We start from the raw sequence: 23,518 nt of genomic DNA on the forward strand, positions 1-23,518 counted from the left end.
TTTAGGTGCTTTAACATAGGATAGGGACGTTACTGTAAGTGGTGCTGTGGTTTCAATGCAGAGCCTGGATGTCCAGGAAAGCCTTACTTAGACCTTTAGATACTGTATTTTGTCCAGACATTGGCCCTTGCATTAGCAGGTGATCTTTTTCTCTTCTTGCTTTTACATTCGATGTTTATTTGCCAGCTTATAGAGTTAGTTTTACTACAGGCAGAGACATGTCCTTTACTTGATACAGGGAAGTAATGATGGTGTTTTGTAGGGAATTTTATGCAACTCCCATGCAGTACACTTTTGTTGATGACTCAAAAGGGCTTCCTACATGGAGGCAGGAAAATGTACCAAAAAAGCAAATACAATCTCACCTCTTCTCGGCTCATCATCACACAAAACATTTTCCTCATGTTTTATGTCCTTTCAGTATTTACATTGTTCCGTCTCTACAAGATGCCTTTATGTACCGTCCCCCCCCCCAATCCACACATTGTCTTTATTGTCATGTTGGCAGGCTGACACATTGACAAGGGCCGTTTTGCTTTGCTTGTGTCCAAATGTGTGCCTTGATTCTTGTGAGGAATCACCCTCACGTGTTCACACGTGCTCGTCTGACGTAGATCCAAAAGGACAGTCCCATTCGGAGGACACCGCGTTGTTCTTAATAGGTGTTCCTTTCCAGTGAAGTAGACAGGGTATGGCTTTGGTGTGCCTTTTTCTGAACACATCAGCCTGTCAATCAGGATAAACAGGTGTACCTGGCGCTCCACCCTCTTGTCCCAGAATGCCATATTCATAACAAAATGAGAAGTGTATACATAGACATTGTCCATAATTTGACTTTAACATGTGTGCCCTCTTGTACTGTTATGCACACATTAGGAGAGAGATGTCCTCTGTAGTGTCAGGCGGATCTTATTGTGTTGGAATCAATGTCAGGTCTAACTGCAATAGCACTGCTACCTCCATCACTGAGAAAACAGGGTAAGGACGTAAGCCTCTTGTGTTTTTATACATCTTGTGATGGCAAGACTAGCAGTGTTCTACCAAAACATTCATTCACCGTTTCCTTTAATGTCCCATCTGGTGGTTAAAGCCCAGCATCATGGAGGGAAATACAGTAGAGATTAATCTATTTTTATTTTATTTTGTTATAAGCACCATGATGTAATTACCTCAGTGGAAACCTTAAGCGCTATAGTTGTAAAATACATGTATTTTATGTAGTGTGAAATCTTAACAGTTTTATATAAAGGAATGGTGCAGAAAGGGTTACTAAAAACTTTCTGCTCTATGGGTCATTTTTTGAGGGCATTCTTTAGTTGACTAACAAAAGAGAGCTTGTATGCTATTCACTTTTACACTTTTACCCTGACAAAGTGTTCACGTCAGGCATGTAGGGAATTGCAATTTCAGCGGCGCCTTTATTTTTCCTCTTTTTGTATAAATATTATTTGGGGCACGAAAGGGAAGCTTGCCAAAAGTCAGAATACATTTCTTATGTAATTCTTCGTAATTATGCTATATCCGCTCCACAATTTGGTTGGGTGACATTTTGTTATGTAAATATCACTGATTAAATTAATTTAAGATTGAGTGAGTCATTTGTATGGTTAATTTCATTTTTACAGTATGTGTCACGTCTGCTGTTGGTAAGAGGTGGCTTAGTTACGACCGTGCAACGTTCATCGGAAGTCGTAGAAAAGAGAACGTGTTGCCTAAACCGGAAGTAAGAAGCCAGCTGTTGTCCAGTGGCGTGAATCTCCACATCTGTCTCGCTGGTTTGCTCCAGTAGAAACACTAATGGCGACAACGACAAATGTCCAACTACAGAGTGTTTAATGCGCTTTTGTAGCGGCATATTTTGCAACACGACAACCAACGCATCATATCCGCATCCTAACATCTGAGGTCCCAGTGCTTCCCCCGCCCCGCCTCTGTGACCCAGAAACATTTCCCGCGGGTGGAGAAGCTAAGCACCGGCATGGCGGACGGAGCAGGAGGCAACAAAAAGGCGCAGAGCTCTCCGAGCAACGCACCAGTCAGTGGGGAAGGCCTGGACAGGTAATTAATCTTGGACATTATTCATGGCGGCGGCGATTTATTTATTTCCTTTCCACTGCACTTTCTTCCGGTTGACACAACTAGCTCTGATGCTTCATGTAATATGTAAATAGAGCATCATCTTGTTAATGACTTCACCTCACTAATACTCATTGTATTCCTAAACTATCATAACAATCTTGCCTTTTAATTTTGACGATATTTGCTTCCATTGCGTTAGTATATATGAATAGATCATTTTTTACAGTAGGCTAATGCTGTTTTGTTGACAAACATGTAGCATGTAGCAAGTGTTAGCGTCGTAAACAGGCCCAGCTATGCTAACGCAAACTGCTCCACAGAAACAGTGGTAAAGTGTGTGTATATTATTTATAAAGAAAACTTATTTGTGATACTAAATGCTAACATAGGAAGGTATTCCATAGTAACTGTCAATGCGGGGCCACATGTGGTAAGGGACAAAATATGGCACCCACTTCTCTTGTAATGAACTCATGCTATTGGGTCTTTAGTCCATCAGGTTCTCATGTGGAGTGGTGTAAACAGCTGATTGCAGCCACCATCTCCAGTCAGATTTCAGCTTCAGCACCAGCAGACATCCACAGAGACAACAGGGTAACTAATATGTGTTTATAAGTGTCTGTCAGGCTATTGCAGGCTTTCTCTTCTGCTTCATCTTATTATTTCACCATGCTGGTTATAGCCACACAAAAAATCAAATAGTGGATTCCCGTCCATTCACGATTCAGCATTTGCAACACTATTTTGGAGGATTTCGTATCAAAAAATAATTTTGACCTCCCCGTTGGTGCTTTTTCTTCTTTGGAAATAGGCAGTTTTTTGCAGAAAACCCGTATTACGAGTCGGTAATCATTTATTAATACCTGATTTTAAAGCATCAACTATACAGCGTAATAATACAGCATACATGTAAGTAACGACGTGACACAGGTGTAAGATGTAAAGTGTGGCCCAGAGGCCATTTTTGGCCCACACCTTCTTCTTTATTGGCCAGGCTTATTCTAATAATACGACTTATTAATGAGATTTATTATTAGATGTTGCACTAATTTGTTTGTCACCTATACCACAAAGCTTCTATAGCTAATGGTAGAATATAGTGGCCTACATTGATTTAGCGTCTTTAATGTACACATCAAAGTGGCCTCCCACCCCCGAGAATTGAGAATTGTATTTATTGGAGAATTACTTATCAGTAGATTGCAATTGCATTTTCATGCTTCATTAACAAAAAAAACACTTAATACAAACACTAAGCAGTTTTGTTTTGTATTTTGTTCCTTTATTGTACCGAGGTACGCATTGAACAGTGACCTAAATGCTAAAGTACATGTAAAACCGTGAAGATGCCGTACCGTTGCACACCTAGTGAGTACTTATGACAATTTACAATTTAAAATGCATTTAAAGGTGCTGTCCCTCTTTGATTCCAAATTACACTTTTTTTCCACCCCAACAATGTAAGAAGACTACCACTGGTTAGCATATGGTACTAATAACATAATACATTGATTTCAGAGAACAGACAAAATGATTTCTCTTTTGGGGGCTGCCACTCACTCACGGCTCGTGCACAGGCACATGCCCGTCCTGTGCGGATACACACAGTCTCGGAGAAGCAATTAACAGTCATGGCTGGGCGGGATTTTGTGTGCACGATTGCCAGCGTCCACATTGCAGTACCTAACGATGACAGAGCTCACCTTTTAATAAGTGTGTGAGGCATATAATGGGGCACACACACAAAACAATATGACAGTTTGCAGTCATGCTGTTGTTACAATAGGCTATACATTCAATGATAGCTAACGTAAGTAGTTAAACTTTGCCAAATCGCTATCATTAGCTGACAAAGAGCAACTTGTGCGTGTTACATGTTACATGTGTGTAGTTTACATACTCAGAGCAGGGAGAGGGGATGACATAATGCTTGCAGCATTTTCAAATGTTAGCACCCTCCAGGCAGCCGGTTGCAAACAGCCTTTAAGTCAAAGTTTCACTGGCTTTTTCACCAAATATTTATCTAATTTAGCATGAAGTTTTCTTAGATAACACATTGTAATGCATAATTTGCATGTAGACCCTAGTAAAACCCCAACAATCTGGTGTCTGTTCATATTCTTTGAGTCTTTTCTGCATTTTTCTTTTCCGTCCTCCTTTTACATGCTACACCCCCACCGAAAAGCAGGATTCACTGGATGAAGGGCTTTGTTACCATGGAGAGACTGACTCTGAGCATCCCTCCAGTCTTTTGGCAAGTCTCTGTCTGCCTTTTCTTTTCTGTCCTTCCTCTTTACACTGCTCTTGTCTGTTTCTCTGCTGTCTTTAATAGTAATCGGTCACTTTCACAGCCAAGTTAATTCAACCGTTTTAATGAGATGATTTTTAAGTGATTTAGCGCACACACACATGTACAGAGCACCTCACTAACTTCTACTGTTTTCTTCATAGAACCTTCCGGCGTTGAGATACAGTGCCCAAGTCAAAATGTTCCAGAATCAGGTTCCACTGCTCCCAGGGGAGAACATTCAGATTGCAAGTGAGTTGTTAGCAATCTAGCACTCTTAGTAGTACAGTAGATCCATGCTTTTTGCATGGATGTTCCAAGACCAGAATGGCAAAAAAAAGTGTGAATTAAAGGGCACACCTTTCTAAAAGGCCTTCTGTTTTTATACTCTAAACAAGGGCTATTCAACTACATAATAAGGAGGGCCCACAGGGCACTCGATTCCGCGGACTAGTTTGTTAGGCGCACTGTTTGGCTGCACGATACCCGGGACAGTGTATGTAAACCAAGACACATTTTTAGTGATAATTGAACGATACCCGGGACAGTGTATGTAAACCGAGACATATTTTGAGTAATAATTAAATTAAGTAATAAATATTAATGATTTAATTCTGAAAACCATATCATACAAAAACAAAGTTTCACTGTACTTCCAAAAATGCAGTTATACAACATCATGCCTCGTCAAGGTATCTTCTTACTGGAAGATGTTGAGTGAATTGACTTGCGAGACAATGTCTTCTGCTGCATTCATACCTGCAAACCTCTTCCCCCACTCCTGTAGTTCTACTGTAGTTTCTTCTATTCAATAACCTTTTTGTGTTGTCATGCAGTCCAGGACGTGATGTACATTTGTCCATTCAGTGGTCTCCTCAATGGAACTATGACCATCACAGACTACAAGCTCTACTTCAGCAGCATGGAAAGGGTATGCCACTTTTGATTTCTTCTACGGTACGTTTTTCCTTTAATGTGTAAAATAGTAGTTGTCTTCATCCAGGAGTCTCCATTTGTACTTGACGTCAACCTGGGAGCCATCAGCCGCCTGGAGACCATCAGCATCCCCAACCAAGGCGAGAACACCAAAGGGCTGGAGCTGGTCTGCAAAGTAAGCATGCACAGAAACATAAATTCCTCCCAGAAAAAGACCTTTTGTTCTTATGCATGGTGTTTTTGGTCACATGAGGACATGAGGAGTCCCAGGTTTGCCTACAAGACAGAGACAAGCCATCCGGATGTGGTGGACATGCTGGCCAAACATGCTTTCCCTCTGTCACACAGCCTGGTCAGTCGCATCACTCCAGTGTCTTCTTTTTAACATTTTAACTGCATTATCACATATTCATAAATGATTACTGACGTATTGTAAATGGAAAAAATGCCTATTTTTGGACAATAAATTAATTCATAATAAAAGCCCAGTTGTGAATGGTGAATCAAGAATGCATGGGGATCCACTGTAATCTGTTTTGGTTTAAGTCTGTAAACGTGAAGGTTCACTGTCTATATATAAAAGCTATGAGTAATTAATGTCTCTCGTGCAGACGTTATTTGCTTTCCAGTACAAAGAGCAGTTTCCTGTGGACGGCTGGAAGGTATATGACCCCGTAGCAGAGTACAGACGTCAGGTAAGGTCGCTCTTGATGAGCACCGTACGGAAGCATGCATTGATATAAATGTGCTGTTTGTTGGCTGTGACTGCAGGGTCTCCCCAATGAGAGCTGGACCATCAGTAAAGTCAACAGCACCTATGAGCTGTGTGACACCTACCCCTCCCTGCTGGTCATTCCCACTAACATCACTGACGACGACATTAAGCGAGTGGCTGCCTTCCGAGCCAAGCATCGCATTCCGGTCAGCTAAGTGATGATAAATGCTTCTAAATGATGCTAAGTCATGCGAAATGATGTTAAATGCTGCTAGCTAAATGATCCTAAATGCGTCTAAATGCAGCTACATTGTTGTAAATGATGCAAAATATTGCCAAATGATGCTAAGTTATGCTAATTGATGTTAAATACTGCTAATTGCGGCTAAATGATACACTAGGAAGGGTTTCCCCTTGGATTTTTTGAAGCTGTGGTGGTGGGCTGCATGGGAGGCGGACTGCCAATGCTGTGTGGTGCCTCTGCTGCGTCGCTTTGGCAGGATTTTTTTTTTTTTTAATATTTAAATTTACTATTTGTAGTAATGCCAACATTAGGGTCGTTTTCACAGGCCTGAACAACAAATGCATGAATTAACGTTAAATGCCTTTCTTCTACTCCTTATCTGTCAAGTGCCAACAGGGGAGACAGGTGATTCCAGAACATGTTTTTCAAAATAAAGTGTTTTTTATGATATTTTTCAAATTAATTGTGGTCAATAATAGGCTACAACTGTGTCTATATAGCACAGGGGTGCTCACACTTTTTCAGCCTATGGGCTACTTTGTCCCAAAGATCTACCTCCTACTAGAGAATATATATATTTATTTACAAATATGAGTATTTATGTACATTGTACATGCATGTCAGGGGTGCACACAATCAAAATGATCTACCTCTTACTATAAAATATGTAGCATATTTAAAATCTATCCGGTGAACTTTGCAACTACTATACTAATGATTAGTATTTCACATTCACATTTTCAAAGTTTACAGGTCATCAAAATAGTTGATATCATTCAGTAAATCACAATTCAAATCAATATGTCAGTCAATATAATTACACATAATTCCTCAATACTTGTGTACATAACCTGAGTAATATGTTCGTGAAAATACTTAGGCAGCGTTCTTCATGTATTACGTCCAGTTAGCATTTGCTATACAACATTACAGATACTGAAAACGAGAAATTAAAAGGATTATGCAAAAGACAATGCAGCCGTAGTCAAGGCAACATATTAAAAAGCTTTTAGCAGTGGGCACATTTTCCACTTTGTTGTAAAATAATAGTTTAACAAATGAACTTGGAGAAAAAATTTCTATAGTAGCATTCATGACGCGAAGCACAGCCAAGAAACAATAGATTTTTTTCTACATAAGTAGCCGCTACAATCGAACGGATAACTTTTGTTATAGATATAAGCATCTTACCGCTGAGTTAGTTAATCCATAATAGTAATAATAAAGATGAAAGTTGGATTTTCCGTGTGCGACGGAAGCCGACATCTGTTCACTTTTTTTTATGTCGCGGCAAAGAGTAAATCAGGAGGGGGCTTAATGTTAGCAGTTACGGTTATGTGACGGTTATGATGCAGGTGACACGCGACCAACACTACCTTCGCAATCACAGTAATGGGCACCCCTGATATAGCATATACTGTATGTCCATTCATACTAACATCGTTCCCACGTTAACCCCCCCCCACCAAAAAAATCATTTCCAGGGTGTGGCGGCATTTATTGATCCGTGGCGCCTCGACACCATCCAGTACATGTTGCAGAAACCCTGCAAGATATGATTACAGGCTTTATTTGACACCCCCGCCCTTCCTTCAGGTGTTATGCTGGATCCACCCAGAATCCCAGGCCACCATCGTCCGCTGCGGCCAGCCCTTAGTCGGATCTTCGGACCGCCGTTGCAAAGAGGACGAGCGCTTACTCCAAATCATCATGGATGCCAACGCTCAGTCCCACAAGCTCAGCATCTTTGATGCCCGCCAGTGCAGCGTGGCAGACACCAACAAAGTCAGACCATCTCCTTTCTTACTGGACGCTTTTCCTTCTCTCCTCCTTCAGTGTTCCCTTTTTTTGCAGGCCAAGGATGGCGGCTATGAAAGCGAGAGCTTCTACCCCAGCGTCGAGCTGAACTTCCTGGACATCCCCAACATCCACGTGATGCGTGAATCTCTGAGGAAGATGAAGGATGTGGTGTACCCCACCATCGACGAAGCCCGCTGGCACTCCAGTATCTACCAGACTCACTGGCTGGAGTACATACGGGTAAGACACAACACCCCCTCACCACATGCAGGCTGTTGGCTGACCATGCTGTGTGCAGCTTCTGCTAGCCGGTGCAGCCAAAATAGCCGACAAGCTGGAGTCTGGGAAGACGTCTGTGGTGGTCCACTGCAGTGACGGCTGGGATCGAACGGCGCAGCTCACCTCTCTGGCCATGCTCATGCTGGATGGATACTACCGCACGCTCAGAGGCTTCCAGGTCTTACACACTTAAATACATGTTGTACTTTTAACATGTGTCTTTACAATGTAATCATGTGTGCTGTAGGTTCTGCTGGAGAAGGAGTGGATCAGTTTTGGCCACAAGTTTGCTGCTGTAAGAACACTTATATTCATTCATCATTTTTCACCGGCCTCTGGCACCAGTCAGTACACAAGATGCCCGAAGATACCATCGTGTAGGGCAGGGGTGTCCAAAGTGCGGGGGCCATTTTCTTTCTGCACCTCATTTTTTAATTGGCCCTTGGTATACAGTAGAACCGTATGTTACGTTCCGGGACCCCCAGCGAATGGCAAAAAACTGCAAATAATGGACACACCCATGAAAAAAAATAAAAATGCTTATTGCAAACAACGATAATCAATGAAAGCACTCAGTCATTGGTTACATACAAACCTCGCACCAACATTGTAATGTTCTATGTTGGTTTTTAAGCATCTTTAATGCACAAAATGTGTAAAAGTGGCTACTGGATCCTTTTTTTTCGTGCTGCTCCATAGAATTAGGATGATGCATTCTAGGTATCCCAGCATTATGTGACGTTATCAATGGTGGCTCCAGCATTCTTCCAAGTTAGCTTGCTTTCCCCAGCATGTATTGCTATACCTCCATTCCTGCATGTGGTTTGTGTTTAACACTCACGCTGTTACTTTGTGCAGCGTGTGGGTCATGGCGATGAGGACCATGCCAACTCTGAGCGCTCGCCTCTCTTCGTTCAGTTCATTGACTGCGTCTGGCAGATGACTCGACAGGTGAGCATTCTTATAAGCTTCTTCCAGAATGTCCACAGTGACTTACTGCTTACTTCAGTTCCCAGCAGCCTTTGAGTTCAACGAGCTGTTCTTGGTGACGGTGCTCGACCACCTCTACAGCTGTCTCTTTGGGACCTTTCTGTTTAACAGCGAGCAGGAGCGCATAGCCAGGGTAGGTCCTCCATTTATCCCCTCTATGAGGTCCACTGTTTTTAAACTCTGTGCTCTGCAGGAGGCCCACATCAGGACAATATCACTGTGGTCCTACATTAACAGGTAAGATGTCTGTCTTGCTTGAGATGACAAGGAGGAGAGGACATGCTTCTTACTTGTCTCCCTTGTCGTTGTCTCATCAGCCAGCCAGAGGACTTCAGCAACCCCTTCTATGTAGACTACCAGCACCACGTTCTTTATCCTCTGGCCTCCTGCAGACACCTGGAGCTGTGGAGCACCTACTACGCCCGCTGGAACCCCCACATGAGGCCACAGGTGGGCTTTCAACGCTTTAATGAGCTCCGTGAGACTTCAGAACAGGGGTGGCCAAAGTGTGGCCTGAGCTTGTTTTTTTTTTTTTTTTTTTTTATAAATTTTATTTTATTCAGGGCTGCTATGTATGGGATAAGTATGGAATTTAATTTTTTTTAATTTCCAGGTCTTTGAAATTCAAATATGGACTGTTACCACTGTTCTGGTTTCTAGAAGATAAAATTATGAATAAATTTAAAAAAGAAAAGAAACAGATCAATCTGTTTTTCTAAGGTGCTTGCTAAGGCAGCTAAGATGTAAGATCACACAGTATTGGCGACATATTATTGGCGACATGCTGACAAACATTCACATCCAAGTCAGTACACTGGCTGATTGCACTCAGACAGTAGGCAGGGCTTGCGCACTAAGCTGAGAAGAGGTGTGTGTGTGTGTGTATATATACTGTATATGGACATATAATTCCATCTTGGCAGTCAAATTCATTCATTCATTCATTCATTCCTTCAGCAGAGCATAAATATATATTGAATGCATTTGATTTGAAGAAAGAAAAAAAAAACACAGATTTTTCCTTTGTGGAAGTACGTCAGTGACAAGCACCTTACATCTCACGCATGCCCTCCACCCCTTCAGGATGAACAGTACTGCAAGTGCTTCCCGTATGACATTTCTATGTATTTTATTGTCAGATTAGCAAGAATGACATCACACTTACATTAAAGACATTACATAGGCTGTCGAAAGGCATGGTATCAACTGAATGTTTCTGCAAGATTATATTATTGGCCACATGCTGACAAACACAAACTGGCAGGCGCCAATTCAGTGCGCACTCAGACGGTAGGCGGGGCTTGCACACTAAGCCGGGAAGCCATGCTCACAGTGGCCTCACTCTGGCCTCTTAGGTTTCTTCCCTTTATTTGATCAGGGAAATCTGCAAGTTCAGCAATTTTTATTTAAGAATATGCTAAACGATTGGAATCATACAGAAAATACATTTATAATACAGTTCAATGGACAAATATTAATATTTATTTTATGGTAATGTTCGTTTTTTGGGGGGGGGGTTGTTTTTTTTGTCAGCGCCTCACTTGTATCCCATGACCACTGCACGTCACTGAATGAAGTGCCCCACCATGCCCCCAACTGCGCTGGTTCGGGCACAACCATCGCTATTTGTAATTTCCCTGTTGTACCACTAGGTTTTGTGTGTACGCATGGTCAGAGTTGTGCTTACATTTACATATGTTCGCACAAGTACAAGTTGATAAATCCCATACTTTGCGAGGGAATGTTCTTGTGCACACTCTACACACATCTGTGTGTAAGCACGCTTGATAAATGAGGCCCCTGGATTCTACCATGCATTGTATTGCATTGTTCTGCATGTACGAAAGCTTTGTCATTGTAGTCAAGACATACAGCGAAATTACCACATCTGCTCTTTTAGATACTAAGAGTATAAAATATCATATGAAAACAGAAGAATCCAAATAAAAATATGCACAAATGGAGGAAAACAATGTCAATGAACTGCCGGAGGTTGAAAGATCCTTTATCAGGCATTCTCTAGCTCTGGCTAAGGTCACAAGTAAATGTGCAGGCGATAGTTTGGTTATGTCGACATGTTTCAGCCAGTGTGAGTGGAGTGGACAGAAACAGGTTCCACTCTATTTATTTCTGTTTGAGTGACACAATGGCTGTGCAATTCCATATTTTGTCTATTTTGGCTCCTCAGTGTTTAAAGGCAGTTGGTGCCAGGTAGAACCACACGAATACAGAAAAATGACCCCAAAGCCAAAACATGTGTCAAACTATTGAACATGTCTGGCATTAAAAGATGGGAACGTGATCTCATGACTGGTGTGTGTGTGTGTGTGTGTGTATGTGTGTGCGCGGTGGTATTTCAGGTGCCGGTGCATCAAACCCTAAAGGATCTGCTCTTTTTGCGGGCAGAACTTCAGCGGAGGGTGGATGACCTACAGAGGGAGGCTACCACCCGCTCACTGTCCTCCGCCTCTGAACACTCTCCAACACACGGCATGGGGACACCACTGCACACTGTTGTCTGACTACACACATATGCATGCACTGTATATATGAGGGAGGCTTTGCTTGGGGTTTAAACCACATTTTTATGTGTAGATTTAAATGAGGGCCTCTTCCAATCCTCTTGATCACTGTCACTTTTAATTCTTTAACTTTATGTTTAACTTTAACTTGCCCATAATTATAATTATATTATTTTTTAAATGTAACTTTGTATGCCAAACGAGCACATGATCTAAAATGTAAATAGTAAAATGTGCAATTTTTTTTCATTTCTCTTGTTGTCGTCTTAACACCATGAACATTAGTCCTCTTGTAACCCATAAGAAGCCATAACACTTTAAATGTCCTAAAACGGGTCCTGTACAGCTTGGTTGCTTGACACATTAAGTCCCTAAGTGGTGTACTGTATATGAAACATTTTGGAGTGGTTGTCATGTGACTATCCCTTGAAAGGATTCCCCATAGTGGCAGCATCGCAGGTAAGCTAGCTATTTTCCAAAAATGTATTTTTTTTTTTTTAACGCTGATTTTTAAAAACCATTTAATAATTGTAATGCTTTAGTAAGTTGTGAATGTTGCGTTTCAACTGTTCTTATTTGTTGAATGACTTCATATACAACAAGCTAGAAAAATATATTCCAGCCTTAAAATGGCAATGGAAAGCCTGACATGCCACTAAGCTAAGAACTATTTCAATTAGTTTGAATTAATTGTATGTTCTTTGGGCCAGTTCAAAGTACAATTGTGGTATTTAGCACAAAAAAAGTATCAAGTTGAGTAAGTTTCAAGTCATGTCACGTATCTTTGACATTAAAAGGGCTATTCCTCCTTGGCCCAAATTACACTTTTTTTTATTTTTTATTAACCCATAATATATATTTTTTTTTAAAACACCACCGGCTAGCATATGTTACCAATAATAATTTCAGAGAACAGATTGTACAAAAAAGAAATCTATATTCTTAACAATTACAAATTAACAGATTTGTCGTTTAGCCCAAAAAGGGGTGTAGCCACTGTTACCAACTCCTCAGTAAGAAGAGTACCTATTGGCTGTCCTAGAAGTTGCTGGATGATGGAATTGGCTAATTTGAATATTATTTGCATATGACGTTGAAAGATGCTGTAGAAAAAAAGCATAATCTAGGAGAGCAAAAAAGTAAAAACACCTTAATTATGTTTAGAACTATAAATAAACTTGAATGCGTTTCTTAATTTAAAATAGGCCATCACTTCATCAAAATAAATTGTAATATTTAGTCTCGGCCAGTGCCTTTCGAAATCTAGACAGCGTAATAATTACATCCGGATTTGCCTTCAGCCTCCATCTCTTATCTTACATTTAGGACTACTTGTTTAAGTTATCACACATCGTTCTTCCATCACACTGAAACTGACAGGTAGTGACCGAGTCCCAATGACGCTTGAGTGTAATGAGTAGTAATTTAATTGGACGACACACAGCCTTGCTAGGCTACCAAAAAAAACAGTCACATATTGACACCCTTTTCATTTGCCTTTATTCTCTCACCTTTCTCTCCTTTTTTCACTCCAACATTTTACTAGTTACTAGTTTTACACTTAGTTTCACTCTGCTCTGCCGCAACTGCCGACAGGCAACACAATCATTGTTGCTAACATTTCAGTAAGAAAATTAGCTATGGTTGTCCTATAAATTGCTAGATGATGTCATTGTCTAATTTGCATGTAATTTCATTTTGATGTTGTAAAATGCTGTAGGAAAAAAGCCTAACCTAGTTGGAGGGACAAAAAAAGTGAGTAAAAACACCTTAATTACATTTAGAACTACAAATAAACTTGGTTCTTTGTTTGCTAATTTAAAATTGGCCATCATTTAAGCAAAATAAAATAATATTTTATCTCGGCCAGCGCCTCTCAAAGTTCTCCCATTACACGTTGGCCATTGAGAACTTTTTAAATGAACACAGTTGAACAGTGAATAACAGATTATGCTGTGTTTATTCCATGGCTCACATTAACATGACTCACTCTTCTGGTGAATACTTGTAATAGCAACTGAGCTTCACAATAAATATAGTCAATACAGTAGGCTTATCAATTACTTACATTTACCTGAAGAATTGTAAGATAATCCGCTTCATTTTACAAATAAAGAGTAGCAATAGACTAACAATAAAATATAAACACAACCTCCTTTTTTATTCAGGCTTACTGAAGCTTAAGAAACATTTGCGTTTTAGATCTCGTTGTGTAAAACAGGGCCAGCTCGTCCTCCGTGGCTCGCGCATGCGTGATTCATTTGCACTTTCAACGTGTAGAGCTCCACATTATCCTCTCAAGGCGGACCTGTCAACAGCATCCACTACTGCTCAGTGAGAACACAAAATGCAGAACAATACCTGCTTTCACTTGTTGGGGATGTCCCCAAATACCTGAAAACTCCCCAACAACGGCAGAAAAAGTCGCTGGATTTGTTGCTAACCGCTTTTGAGAAAGTATGTCGTCAAGGGTGGGTTGGGATGTCGCCAGATCTAGCGACAAAATCGCCAAGTTGGCAACACTGAACTGCAACTAGGAAGCACGGTGACGGTAGTAGTGGACGCAACCATATAATGTAGCTATGGAGGGTTTACTTTTGGTCACTGTGGATATTTAACTATTTAACTGCATTTTACCAAATGCAAGGGATTGTTTTACCTATATACTGGGGCCCTTGGAATTGTCGTAACTCTCTCCCCCCCCTTACGGCGCCCCTGCTTGCATGCTCTGAGAAGGAAGAGAGCGGAATATACTTGTAGGACGTTCGAATGCTCGCACCCCAGTTGCAGTAACAACCATGACAGAATGCCAGACAGCACCTTTAATTAGTTGTTGGACAGTTCTTTTGTACTTTAGCCTGCTTGAACTTGAAAAGGCAGAGAAGATCATCAAGGATGCTTTATCATCTCAACTCCAGTATATTTTCTGGAGTTTATTTCACACCTCAACTATTTACAGAAGCTTGTTAGGTTAACCTTAAATCAAAAGAGCAATAGCATCAAATTATTACTTAGTCTCAACATTGTTTAACACATTGTTCAATACTTATCTTAGAAATAATTATTTCAGTAGTGTCTTTGGTTTTCTACTAAATACAATTATTCTCTGCCCAATTACCTCATTTCATGTCATATTAACATCAGGGTTATGAAATCATTTACATCATCAATGTTCTATACTGCTTGTCCTCATTAGGGTCATGGACAATATAGAGTCTCCAGTTAACTTGTATGTTTTTGTAATGTGGGAGAAAGTCGGAGTATCAGCAGAAACCCACATACGCACGAGGAGAACATGCTGAAAGCATAAATGACTCTTAGGTTTCTTTATGCCAACACGGTCATGACCTTCCATCCAAATGTGCTGTGTTGTCCCTCCATCCATCTTCTATGCCACTTATCCTCACTAGGGTCGCAGGTATGCTGGAGCCTATCCCAGCTGACTTTGGGCGAGAAAAAACCCAGGTCTTCCCCATCTCCAGACTGTGACTGTGTGGCCAACATGCTAACCATTAGGCCATCGTGCAGCCTGTGCAACGTTGGATGTCTTTTTAAACAGTTTTCATTATATATGATGAAAACAATTCCTCATCTTGTCAAACAACTTAAAAAGAAACCCAACAAGAATTAATGTCAGTCTTCCCCAAAGGATTTATTTATTGTACGAGTGCATACTGCTAGCATGAAGTGAAAGATGTTGGAATAAAGAGAGAACGTGGACACAAAATGATGAAAGATGCAAACATTTCGTTGTCCAAATGGATTGACAATATGTACACGTTGTCATATTTACACACAGGAAGTAGATTAGACAGGTGCAAGTATAGGAATTGTACCATTGTGCTGATAAAATGTCATGTTGTGACTTCAATGGTTTACCAAATAATCGCAACAGGAAGTGAGACACATTATTTGTAAGGTCGGAGGTGCATAAATGCTACACTTTCACTCCAAATCACTCATCAATCATGTTGTTACATTCTTTAGTGCCCCATGTGCAAGCATGTGATTCTAAAAGTCACTTAATCAGCCGTCTTTGGTCAAATCCAAATTTGCAGCAAGAGAAGAGGACACAGGCGCTAACATGAATTATGATTATCATTATGATTATGATGCTATCAGAGCTCTAAAATGACAGTAAATAGCAGATAAACAGTGAAAGGCAGTCCAGAAAACTATCTTAGCAAAAGGTAAAAAGTGTAAAAAAGAGAAGGTTAAAGGCTAAGCACCAAAGTGGCTGTGTCTCAATTTGCACACTTGTGTACTTACACTTACAGCATTTTGATTGTATGAATGGGTTCACACTGAAGATGGCAAAATGTAGTGCACTCAAGACACACACAAAAACAGTCAGTGTGTAGTGATGGACACTTACCAATACCAATTACAGTACGTCAATAGTCGCCGTCTTGGCTGCATCGGAAGGGGAGGGAATAACTTGAGTGGTTGCAATTCACTTAATTCTTTAAAAAAAATAGAGGACGTGCGTAAATATTCTAATCATCATTTCCAGTAAGCGCGTCAGAACATTAATGGTTTTGGGACAACAAATTTCCTCAAATTTAGTGCACTCAGTTACTAAGTACACAGTGTACACAGGATACTTACTGAAGTGTACTGACGGAAGTATTCCATTTGAGACACAGCCATTATTGTAGTTGTACCACAGTGCTAAAGCTAAATACTGCAGCGACAGTCAAACTAAATGTCCATTCTATTCAGCTAAACGACCTTTGAACTTTTGTTTTATCTTGCCTCACAGGAAGAACAATCAATAAACATCCAAACTTCTCTACACTTCCTTCATTGGGGCATTGCTGTGAGAAGCAAAGTTGGAAAAAAAAATTATTTACATTTTAGAACAGGGGCATCCAAAGTGGGGCCCGGGCGCCATTTTTTTTTATTGGTCCGCGACACATTGTAGAACTAAAATTCAACCAAAGAACCCAGGAAAAATGTAAAGAGAAGAAGCTGAAATTTTGATACTAATAATTTTAAGCTTTTTGGGTTTTTTTTTAGCCTTTTTCCAAAATTAAAAAATACATAAAAATATCAAAGTGGCACCCCCGCATTCTTTGATTTTCAGTATGCGGCCCTCGGTGGAAGACGTTTGGACACCCCTGTTTTAGAAGAAGCAGCTCCAGTACCTGTTACTTGTACTGTAACTGTAACTTGTACTGTTAATTGTTTTTTTAACAAAAAAAAAGCAGCAAAGATTACACAACAACCGAAATAAATAAATATATGTCACATTTTGCAGGAATGAGAACACCTTAATAGCATTAGTCACACATACTGATGCCAACGCATTATTGTTGTTGTTATAGTGAAACATTATTCAGTCACCAGTGGCTATGAGTTAGTAAATCTGGTTCAAATAAGAAATCATTGCTAAATGGGAAATGTCAGTCAAAATTCCTGAATATGGATCCTTACCCTTAAAAATACATTGGTGGCTGGGAATCAATATTCTAACAATGTTAGCTACTTCAAATTCATCATTTCTGCAACACAGTGCACTCCTACATACGGCCTGTGTGTGTGTGTGCGTGTGTGTGTGTAAGCTACACAACATTCTCCTCTATGCGGGGTTCAGCACTGGCAGGCTCCAGAAGCGTTTGTTGGACTGTAGAAGCAAAAAAAAAAATCCATCCATCAGTTGTTTACTCAGTTAATAGTTAGGATTTGTTAATAGACAAAGAAAGTATGTGCTAGAAGAAAAAAAAAAAAAAGAATACCTTGTGGTTCTGTTGCCACCACAGCATTGGGATTGTCAGCCTTCACCATCTCAGCATTCAGGCTCTCTGTGGAGGTGGGAAAAAAAAACTGACTACTTCTAGCAGCTTCTACTGTACATGGAAGCACTTGATGATTCTTACGTTGTATACTGAAGCACAATTTCTTCTTCTGGTAAGAGATGTAGCTACTGACCGCGCCCACCAGCGCCATGACAACGGCACTAGCAATGCCTGCGATGGTGCCCACTTCTGCTGTGGTCTCTGCTCACACACACACACACACAGTCACAGTCAAGACACACATAGACTTAACGTAACGTGCAAACACCAAACTCACCGCTGTTGTCGTCATACTGGTTAATGTGATCACGGTCACCACTTGGTCGTCCACCTGACAACACAAACAACACTTTAGGAATACGAACACACTTTAAATAACAAGATGACATGTTTAAGGCCAAAGTAGTCGATACCTTTGCCTTTGTCAGGCTTGTAGTTGTCATCTTTGCTGACATCAATTAGGTCACTGTCGGAAAATCCTCCTGAAAACAACAAAGACTTCAGAGTGCTCCACCAATGACACTTTCACAAAACCTTAGAGGAAAACTGCACTTTTTTTTTCTTTTTTTTTTTGCCCATCATCCGCAATCCTTATGTGAAACATGAGCACAAATGTCTTTCCCTTTTGCAAATAATGGGACACACCTCTTTCAACTATAAAGCCCTCTAAAAAACCCCCAGCAACGTTTTGTGATTTTATATACATGCTGTGACCATGCAGTAACATGTACATTCATGATAACATATAATACTTAGTGTTTTGCCGTATTTTGATCATTTTAAACATTACCAGAACTTCTTCCCTGGGCACACTGATTTCACAGAGCCCATAGATAGGAACTAATGCTACTTCTGTCAACAACAGCAGCATAGAAAGCGCATGTCTGTTTGCAACTACTAATCATGGCAGACTTCGTGAGAGCCGCCACCACCGACTACTTTTGGACAAATGAGGATGCAGAATCTTGTGTTTTTGAACCTGAATATACGGAGGATGAGCTGTAGGTGTCAGTGGCAGAACCGGCATGACTTGGTGATGTAAATGTGGAGCTTGCCAAGCAATGCCGACAGAAATTGAGTGTTCTGCTCCGCTGAGTGGCATGCCGTGTCACCATTGAGGGAAAGGCTTAGTGTATATGGCGAGGAGGGCAATGCTCCAAGAGACTGCATCACAACGAATGAAAAATTGTTAGCGCTAAGAAACCCTGCAGTGATAGAAACTTTTTCCACCTACCCAAAATCAACCGGAAAAGACACCTCAGGTCAGCTGGACCAGACAGTTAACTGTCTATTGAGTAATTCACCATGATATTGATTCTGATCAATAGAGCACATAGTGCTTGATATCCAAACACAGTCAATCTAGCCGTGTTTAAACAAAACATGTTATGTGGACTAATACTTTAGAGATAATTTGGTTGTCTATCCGTAGTTGTTCATATGCTTGTTCTTGTTTCCTAATCAGTACAGATTGGTGTCCTATCGCATTGTTTTGGAGTGGGTCCGTTACATCTCGGTAGTGGCATGAGGTGCCGCGTTACCACGCTAGGAAAAATAGTTTTTCATGTCAGTGGCTACAATAACAATGTTGATGTAGCTTGGTTTATATACAGTCATGGAAAAAATGATTAGACCACTCCTGTTTCTTCAGTTTCTTGTTCACTTTAATGACTGATACAACTAAAGGTACCATTGTTTGGACAAATATAACAGTGGCAACAAATATAGCTCATAAGAGTTAAATTTTTTGGCAGTACAATGCTACAGCTATTCATGTAAGAACTGAAGTGATTTTGGTTATCGTCAAGAAATCCATGGAAGTTGCTAGATATCAGCTCTGAAATTCAACTCTTATGAGCTATATTTGTTATCATCATTATATTTGTCCAAACAAATGTACCTTTGGTTGTACCAGGCATTACAATGGATCAATAAACTGAAGAAACAAGTGTGGTCTAATCATTTTTTCATGACTGTACAGGTCAGTTATGTAAATAGAACGTTGTTGGCTTTTTTGGGGCTTTTTTTGGGGGGGGGGCTTTATAGTCGAAATATGTGTGTCCTGTGTATTGTTAGCTCCCACATGCTAGCAGAAAAGGGAAAGTCGTGTGGTCATGTTTCACATAAGGATTGTGGATGAGGCAAAATTAAGATAAAGAGTGCAGTCCTTGTGGCTTTTTAATGATGTTCTAACAGTAACAGAGCCTGATTATGAGCACCGAACGTGAGAAAAATCTACTTGCTTGCTCTACTTTTGCAAGAAGAGATGCTCAAACGTTTGCTTTTAAAGTCACGACTTTTATTAAAAAAAAAAAAAAAAGCAACACCAGGCTTCACTACATATCTTGAAATGCAGCCTAGGGCAGCCACAAATGTGGGAGCTACACATTTGAACATTTCATTTTTCTATTCAGTGAATAGTCTACCCTGGCAACCTGATGTTGCTGTTAAAAAGTGAGTGTAATGCAGCTCACGTAGCTACTGCATGCTAGTGTTGCTAACATTTGTGTCTTCTTGTCCCAGTCCTAAACCCATATCAATATTATCATGCATATTAGATTTTAGTGGAAAAGATGCTGTTAGTGCAAAAGCAAAGAACAAAAACAAACATGCATCCACTTACTAAGAAGCAACACAAGATACAGTAGCCACCCACCTCCACTCTGCCCCTTGTTCTTGTCCCTGTTACCAATGTCATTGTTGGGGTCCAAGGCATCAGACAGGTCAAAGCCATCATCAGCTGTCAGGGTTAAAGGGCAAGGGTGAAGCAAGGGATGAAATAAAAAAGGAACGGATAGCAGCATCCTCAAGAAATACATAAATTAGTGGGGGAAAGAGGACGGCAGCCCACATTCTCATGTCATCGTTCTGACGACACAGCGGTTTCTTACCTGGTTTGGGTTTGGGCTTGAAAGGCGCCTTGGTGCCTGTAGGGGGCATTAGAATTCATTTGACAGCCAAATAAAAACTGTCTGTCTTTTAACAAGGAGAAGAGCCCTCTGTTGCCATAGCAACCAGAGTTTACCTACTTCAGTGGTCCATGGAGTAGAGTTCTAAGGTGTGTTCTTACCTACTGGCTTTGGAGTGGTGGCTGTAGGTGGTCGTCCAAAGCAAAGAATGTACAAAGAAATTGAGTACATGTTTTAAAATTTGCTTCATTTTAGGAATGAAAGAATAATTAATAGGGGTGTAACGGTACATGTATTTGTAATGGCTTTTCGGTACAGTACAGAGGCGTACTGATTTCCCACACGGTACACATCAAGGGGCAGTAAGTGTAACTGCCCATAATCACCTGTCTACTAAGTCATCATTTTTATGAGAAAATACTACATTTTTTGCGTGAAAAAAGGAGGAAAATCCCAATTTTGCAATTATACATGAAAGTCATCATGAGAAAAAGTTGTAATTTTATGAGAAAGCCTCAATTTTACAAAATCAAAATCATCTGACAAAATGTGATTTTAGAAGAAAAATAAATTGCAATTTTATAAGGAAAAACTCAAAAATTTTACAAAATGAATGTCGTTGTACTATGAGAAAGTGTTTTTACATGTTTTGTTAAAATGAAAGTTGTCACAATGACAAAAAAGGAAAAAAGTCATAATATTATTAGACAAAGTTGTCGTTTTACATGAAAAAGTAATCATTTAATGATTAGGGTCACGTTTTACTTCTGCAAGAGGTAATAACGTTTTTATGAGAAAATACTGAAAAAGTCGCAATGTTATGAGAACATAGATTTGCAAGAACTTATTGCATTTTTAAAAGATGAAAGTAGTCATGGTATGAAAAAAAAACATAATTTTATGAGAAAAATTTTGCAATTTTTCAATAAAAAATGTAAAAGATGAATCTGATAATATTATGACAACTTGTGATTTCCCCAACATTTTATTTATGGGAAAATGACGTCCTAGGGGGGCCGCACAGTCGCCTAGATCGGGAAGATCTGGGTTCAAATCTCTGTTGGGCATCTGTGGAGAATGTGTGGAGTTTGCATGTTCTCCCCGTGCGTGGGTTTTCTCCAGGTACCCCGGTTTCCTCCCACATTCCAAAAACATGCATGTTAGGTTAATTGGCGACTCTAAATTGTCCATAGGTATGATGTGAGTGTGATTGTGTGGGTTGTGATTGACTGGTGACCAGTCCAGGATGTACCCCGCCTGTTGCCCGAAGTCAGCTGGGATAGGCTCCGGCATACCCGCAACCCTACAGTAGTGAGGAAGATGGATCGATGACCTGCTAGCAGTTTGCTTGTTTTTTATGTTCCTATTTAAAGCTGGTTACACAGTTTTATGTTTTGCATGTTCTTTCCATACTGTACCTAAAACAAACCGCACCGGTACCTTAAAAACAAGATATACCGAAACTTGACTATGGTGTACCGTTACACCCCTAATTGATACTGTTCTTACTTTTAATGCTGTCATCACCAAGCGCATCTGCCAGGTCCAGGCCCTGAGACAGGACTAGGGATGATGACAAAAGTAAACAATTCAATAATCACAATTCTAGATCCTTTTAGAAACACAACACACACACACATGCTGCACACAAGGCCCCATTGTGCCCACTAATCCCCTGTTTATTGTCCACACGCTCATCATTATATAGCACACAAAGTGTCTCACCTCACATAAGGTGTGTGTGCGTGTGTTTGTGTGAGTTTGTGTGTGTGCGCGCGTAGCAAGGGAGCCCACAAATTCTATTGGGAGACAAAATAACACAACATCACGGCATCAGCGTGTAAACGAACCAGGATATTCGCATATATGTGAATGCTTCTCAGTAGTCACACAATTACATTGTAGTCTTTGTTATTCCAAGAATGGGGAGATTCCCTATTTGTCAAACAATGGTGGCAACAAGACATGGTTTGTCGTTATGAAGTCTATTGAATAGCAATTCCTGTTCAATAAAATGTGAATTATACAAAAATTGGCGAGATGCATTAAAAACATATATATGTCAATAGTTCACTCTTATTAGATGGTTGAGATACAGGCAGGTAATAGACGTGTAACATCTGCACAATTTGGCACAATGGCGTCCACAAGTTCAACTGTAATAACGCGGATTTACACATATATATGGATAAAAAATAGGCAAATTCTGTAGTAGGTGTGCAACAAGAAGCTTTGCTGTTTCCAGGCCGGTGATCCGTTATTCGGCCTGCTGTGCGGCACAAAGGCAGCACATGGGAGCTCAGCTTTTTCTTTACCTTGCAGAGGAAGCAGCAGTGCCAGCAGCAAACAGCCGCAACAAAACCCGCGAAGAGCCGCCATAACCGACAACGAACCGGCGAGAAGAAGGGACGGATACCGGGCGTGTCCGCTGGTCTTCTGTCTGATTTGGAGGTTTTCACTCAGCGTGTCCCTGATGAGGAGCCGCAATTGAGGCGTTCACTATGGCGCCTGAGAACACGCCCACATGCGGACACTTCATCTACGTCCTTTCAAAAAAAAAGCCCACCGGAAGTAAATAAGATTCGAATTTACTGTATGAATTTTGACAAGCATTTGTCAAAATGTGTACAAGCATTTGTACTTTACCGTAATGCTAAAGACAATCTAATGTACTATAAGTCAATATGCTAAACTGTAACACAAAACATCCACATCTTTGTGGTATAGGTAACAAAGCAAGTTAGTGTAATATCGCAGTAATAATGAATTCATTATAAATTTAAAATATGGCCTATAAAAAGACAAAAAAAGAGCTGAGGCACCCGGGCTGCACTTTATACACCACTGCACTATTACCAAACCACCTTTATTTAGAAAGGACTTTACCAACAACCACAGTACATGAGAAATCAGTGAAATGAAGGAAAACATAAAACAAACATTACAATAGAATCATGAC

The 23,518-nt window shown here is 40.4% G+C and overlaps 2 protein-coding genes across 3 annotated transcripts; one reads left to right on the top strand and one right to left on the bottom strand.

The window, feature by feature from the left end:
- Window positions 1-1,739: 1,739 nt before the first annotated feature.
- On the top strand, window positions 1,740-16,065 carry mtmr1a (myotubularin related protein 1a). 2 transcript variants are annotated; one of them, XM_054752466.1, is made up of 18 exons: window positions 1,740-2,058; window positions 2,571-2,673; window positions 4,268-4,333; window positions 4,531-4,618; window positions 5,203-5,297; window positions 5,370-5,477; window positions 5,556-5,654; window positions 5,914-5,997; window positions 6,074-6,223; window positions 7,858-8,046; window positions 8,116-8,301; window positions 8,360-8,518; window positions 8,588-8,635; window positions 9,199-9,291; window positions 9,350-9,463; window positions 9,524-9,567; window positions 9,648-9,780; window positions 11,691-16,063. In XM_054752466.1, the coding sequence occupies exons 1-18, from the start codon at window positions 1,979-1,981 to the stop codon at window positions 11,850-11,852; spliced, it is 2,001 nt and encodes a 666-aa protein (XP_054608441.1). In that variant the 5' UTR covers window positions 1,740-1,978; the 3' UTR covers window positions 11,853-16,063. The 2 variants fall into 2 exon arrangements, with proteins under 2 accessions (XP_054608441.1, XP_054608442.1); XM_054752467.1 differs by lacking the exon at window positions 4,268-4,333 and having other exon boundaries at window positions 11,691-16,065.
- On the bottom strand, window positions 15,484-23,085 carry cd99l2 (CD99 molecule-like 2). The gene is made up of 10 exons (XM_054752470.1): window positions 22,875-23,085; window positions 22,069-22,122; window positions 20,721-20,741; window positions 20,542-20,577; window positions 20,307-20,390; window positions 18,064-18,132; window positions 17,928-17,981; window positions 17,732-17,851; window positions 17,591-17,656; window positions 15,484-17,478 (listed from the first exon to the last, which is right to left on the bottom strand). The coding sequence occupies exons 1-10, from the start codon at window positions 22,936-22,938 to the stop codon at window positions 17,417-17,419; spliced, it is 630 nt and encodes a 209-aa protein (XP_054608445.1). The 5' UTR covers window positions 22,939-23,085; the 3' UTR covers window positions 15,484-17,416.
- Between the last annotated feature and the right edge of the window lie 433 nt (window positions 23,086-23,518).

Source organism: Dunckerocampus dactyliophorus, chromosome 15, assembly GCF_027744805.1.
Source record: "Dunckerocampus dactyliophorus isolate RoL2022-P2 chromosome 15, RoL_Ddac_1.1, whole genome shotgun sequence".
In the NCBI taxonomy this organism is placed as follows: domain Eukaryota; kingdom Metazoa; phylum Chordata; class Actinopteri; order Syngnathiformes; family Syngnathidae; genus Dunckerocampus; species Dunckerocampus dactyliophorus.

Coding starts and splice junctions, on each gene's coding strand:
- mtmr1a (XM_054752466.1), top strand. CDS start 1,979: ATGGCGGACGGAGCAGGAGGCAACAAAAAGGCGCAGAGCTCTCCGAGC. Junction 6,224..7,857: donor GAGCCAAGCATCGCATTCCG/GTCAGCTAAGTG, acceptor CCCTTCCTTCAG/GTGTTATGCTGGATCCACCC. Junction 9,464..9,523: donor AGCAGGAGCGCATAGCCAGG/GTAGGTCCTCCA, acceptor TGTGCTCTGCAG/GAGGCCCACATCAGGACAAT.
- cd99l2 (XM_054752470.1), bottom strand. CDS start 22,938: ATGGCGGCTCTTCGCGGGTTTTGTTGCGGCTGTTTGCTGCTGGCACTG. Junction 22,123..22,874: donor ACTGCTGCTTCCTCTGCAAG/GTAAAGAAAAAG, acceptor CATCATCCCTAG/TCCTGTCTCAGGGCCTGGAC. Junction 20,391..20,541: donor CAAGCCCAAACCCAAACCAG/GTAAGAAACCGC, acceptor TAACCCTGACAG/CTGATGATGGCTTTGACCTG.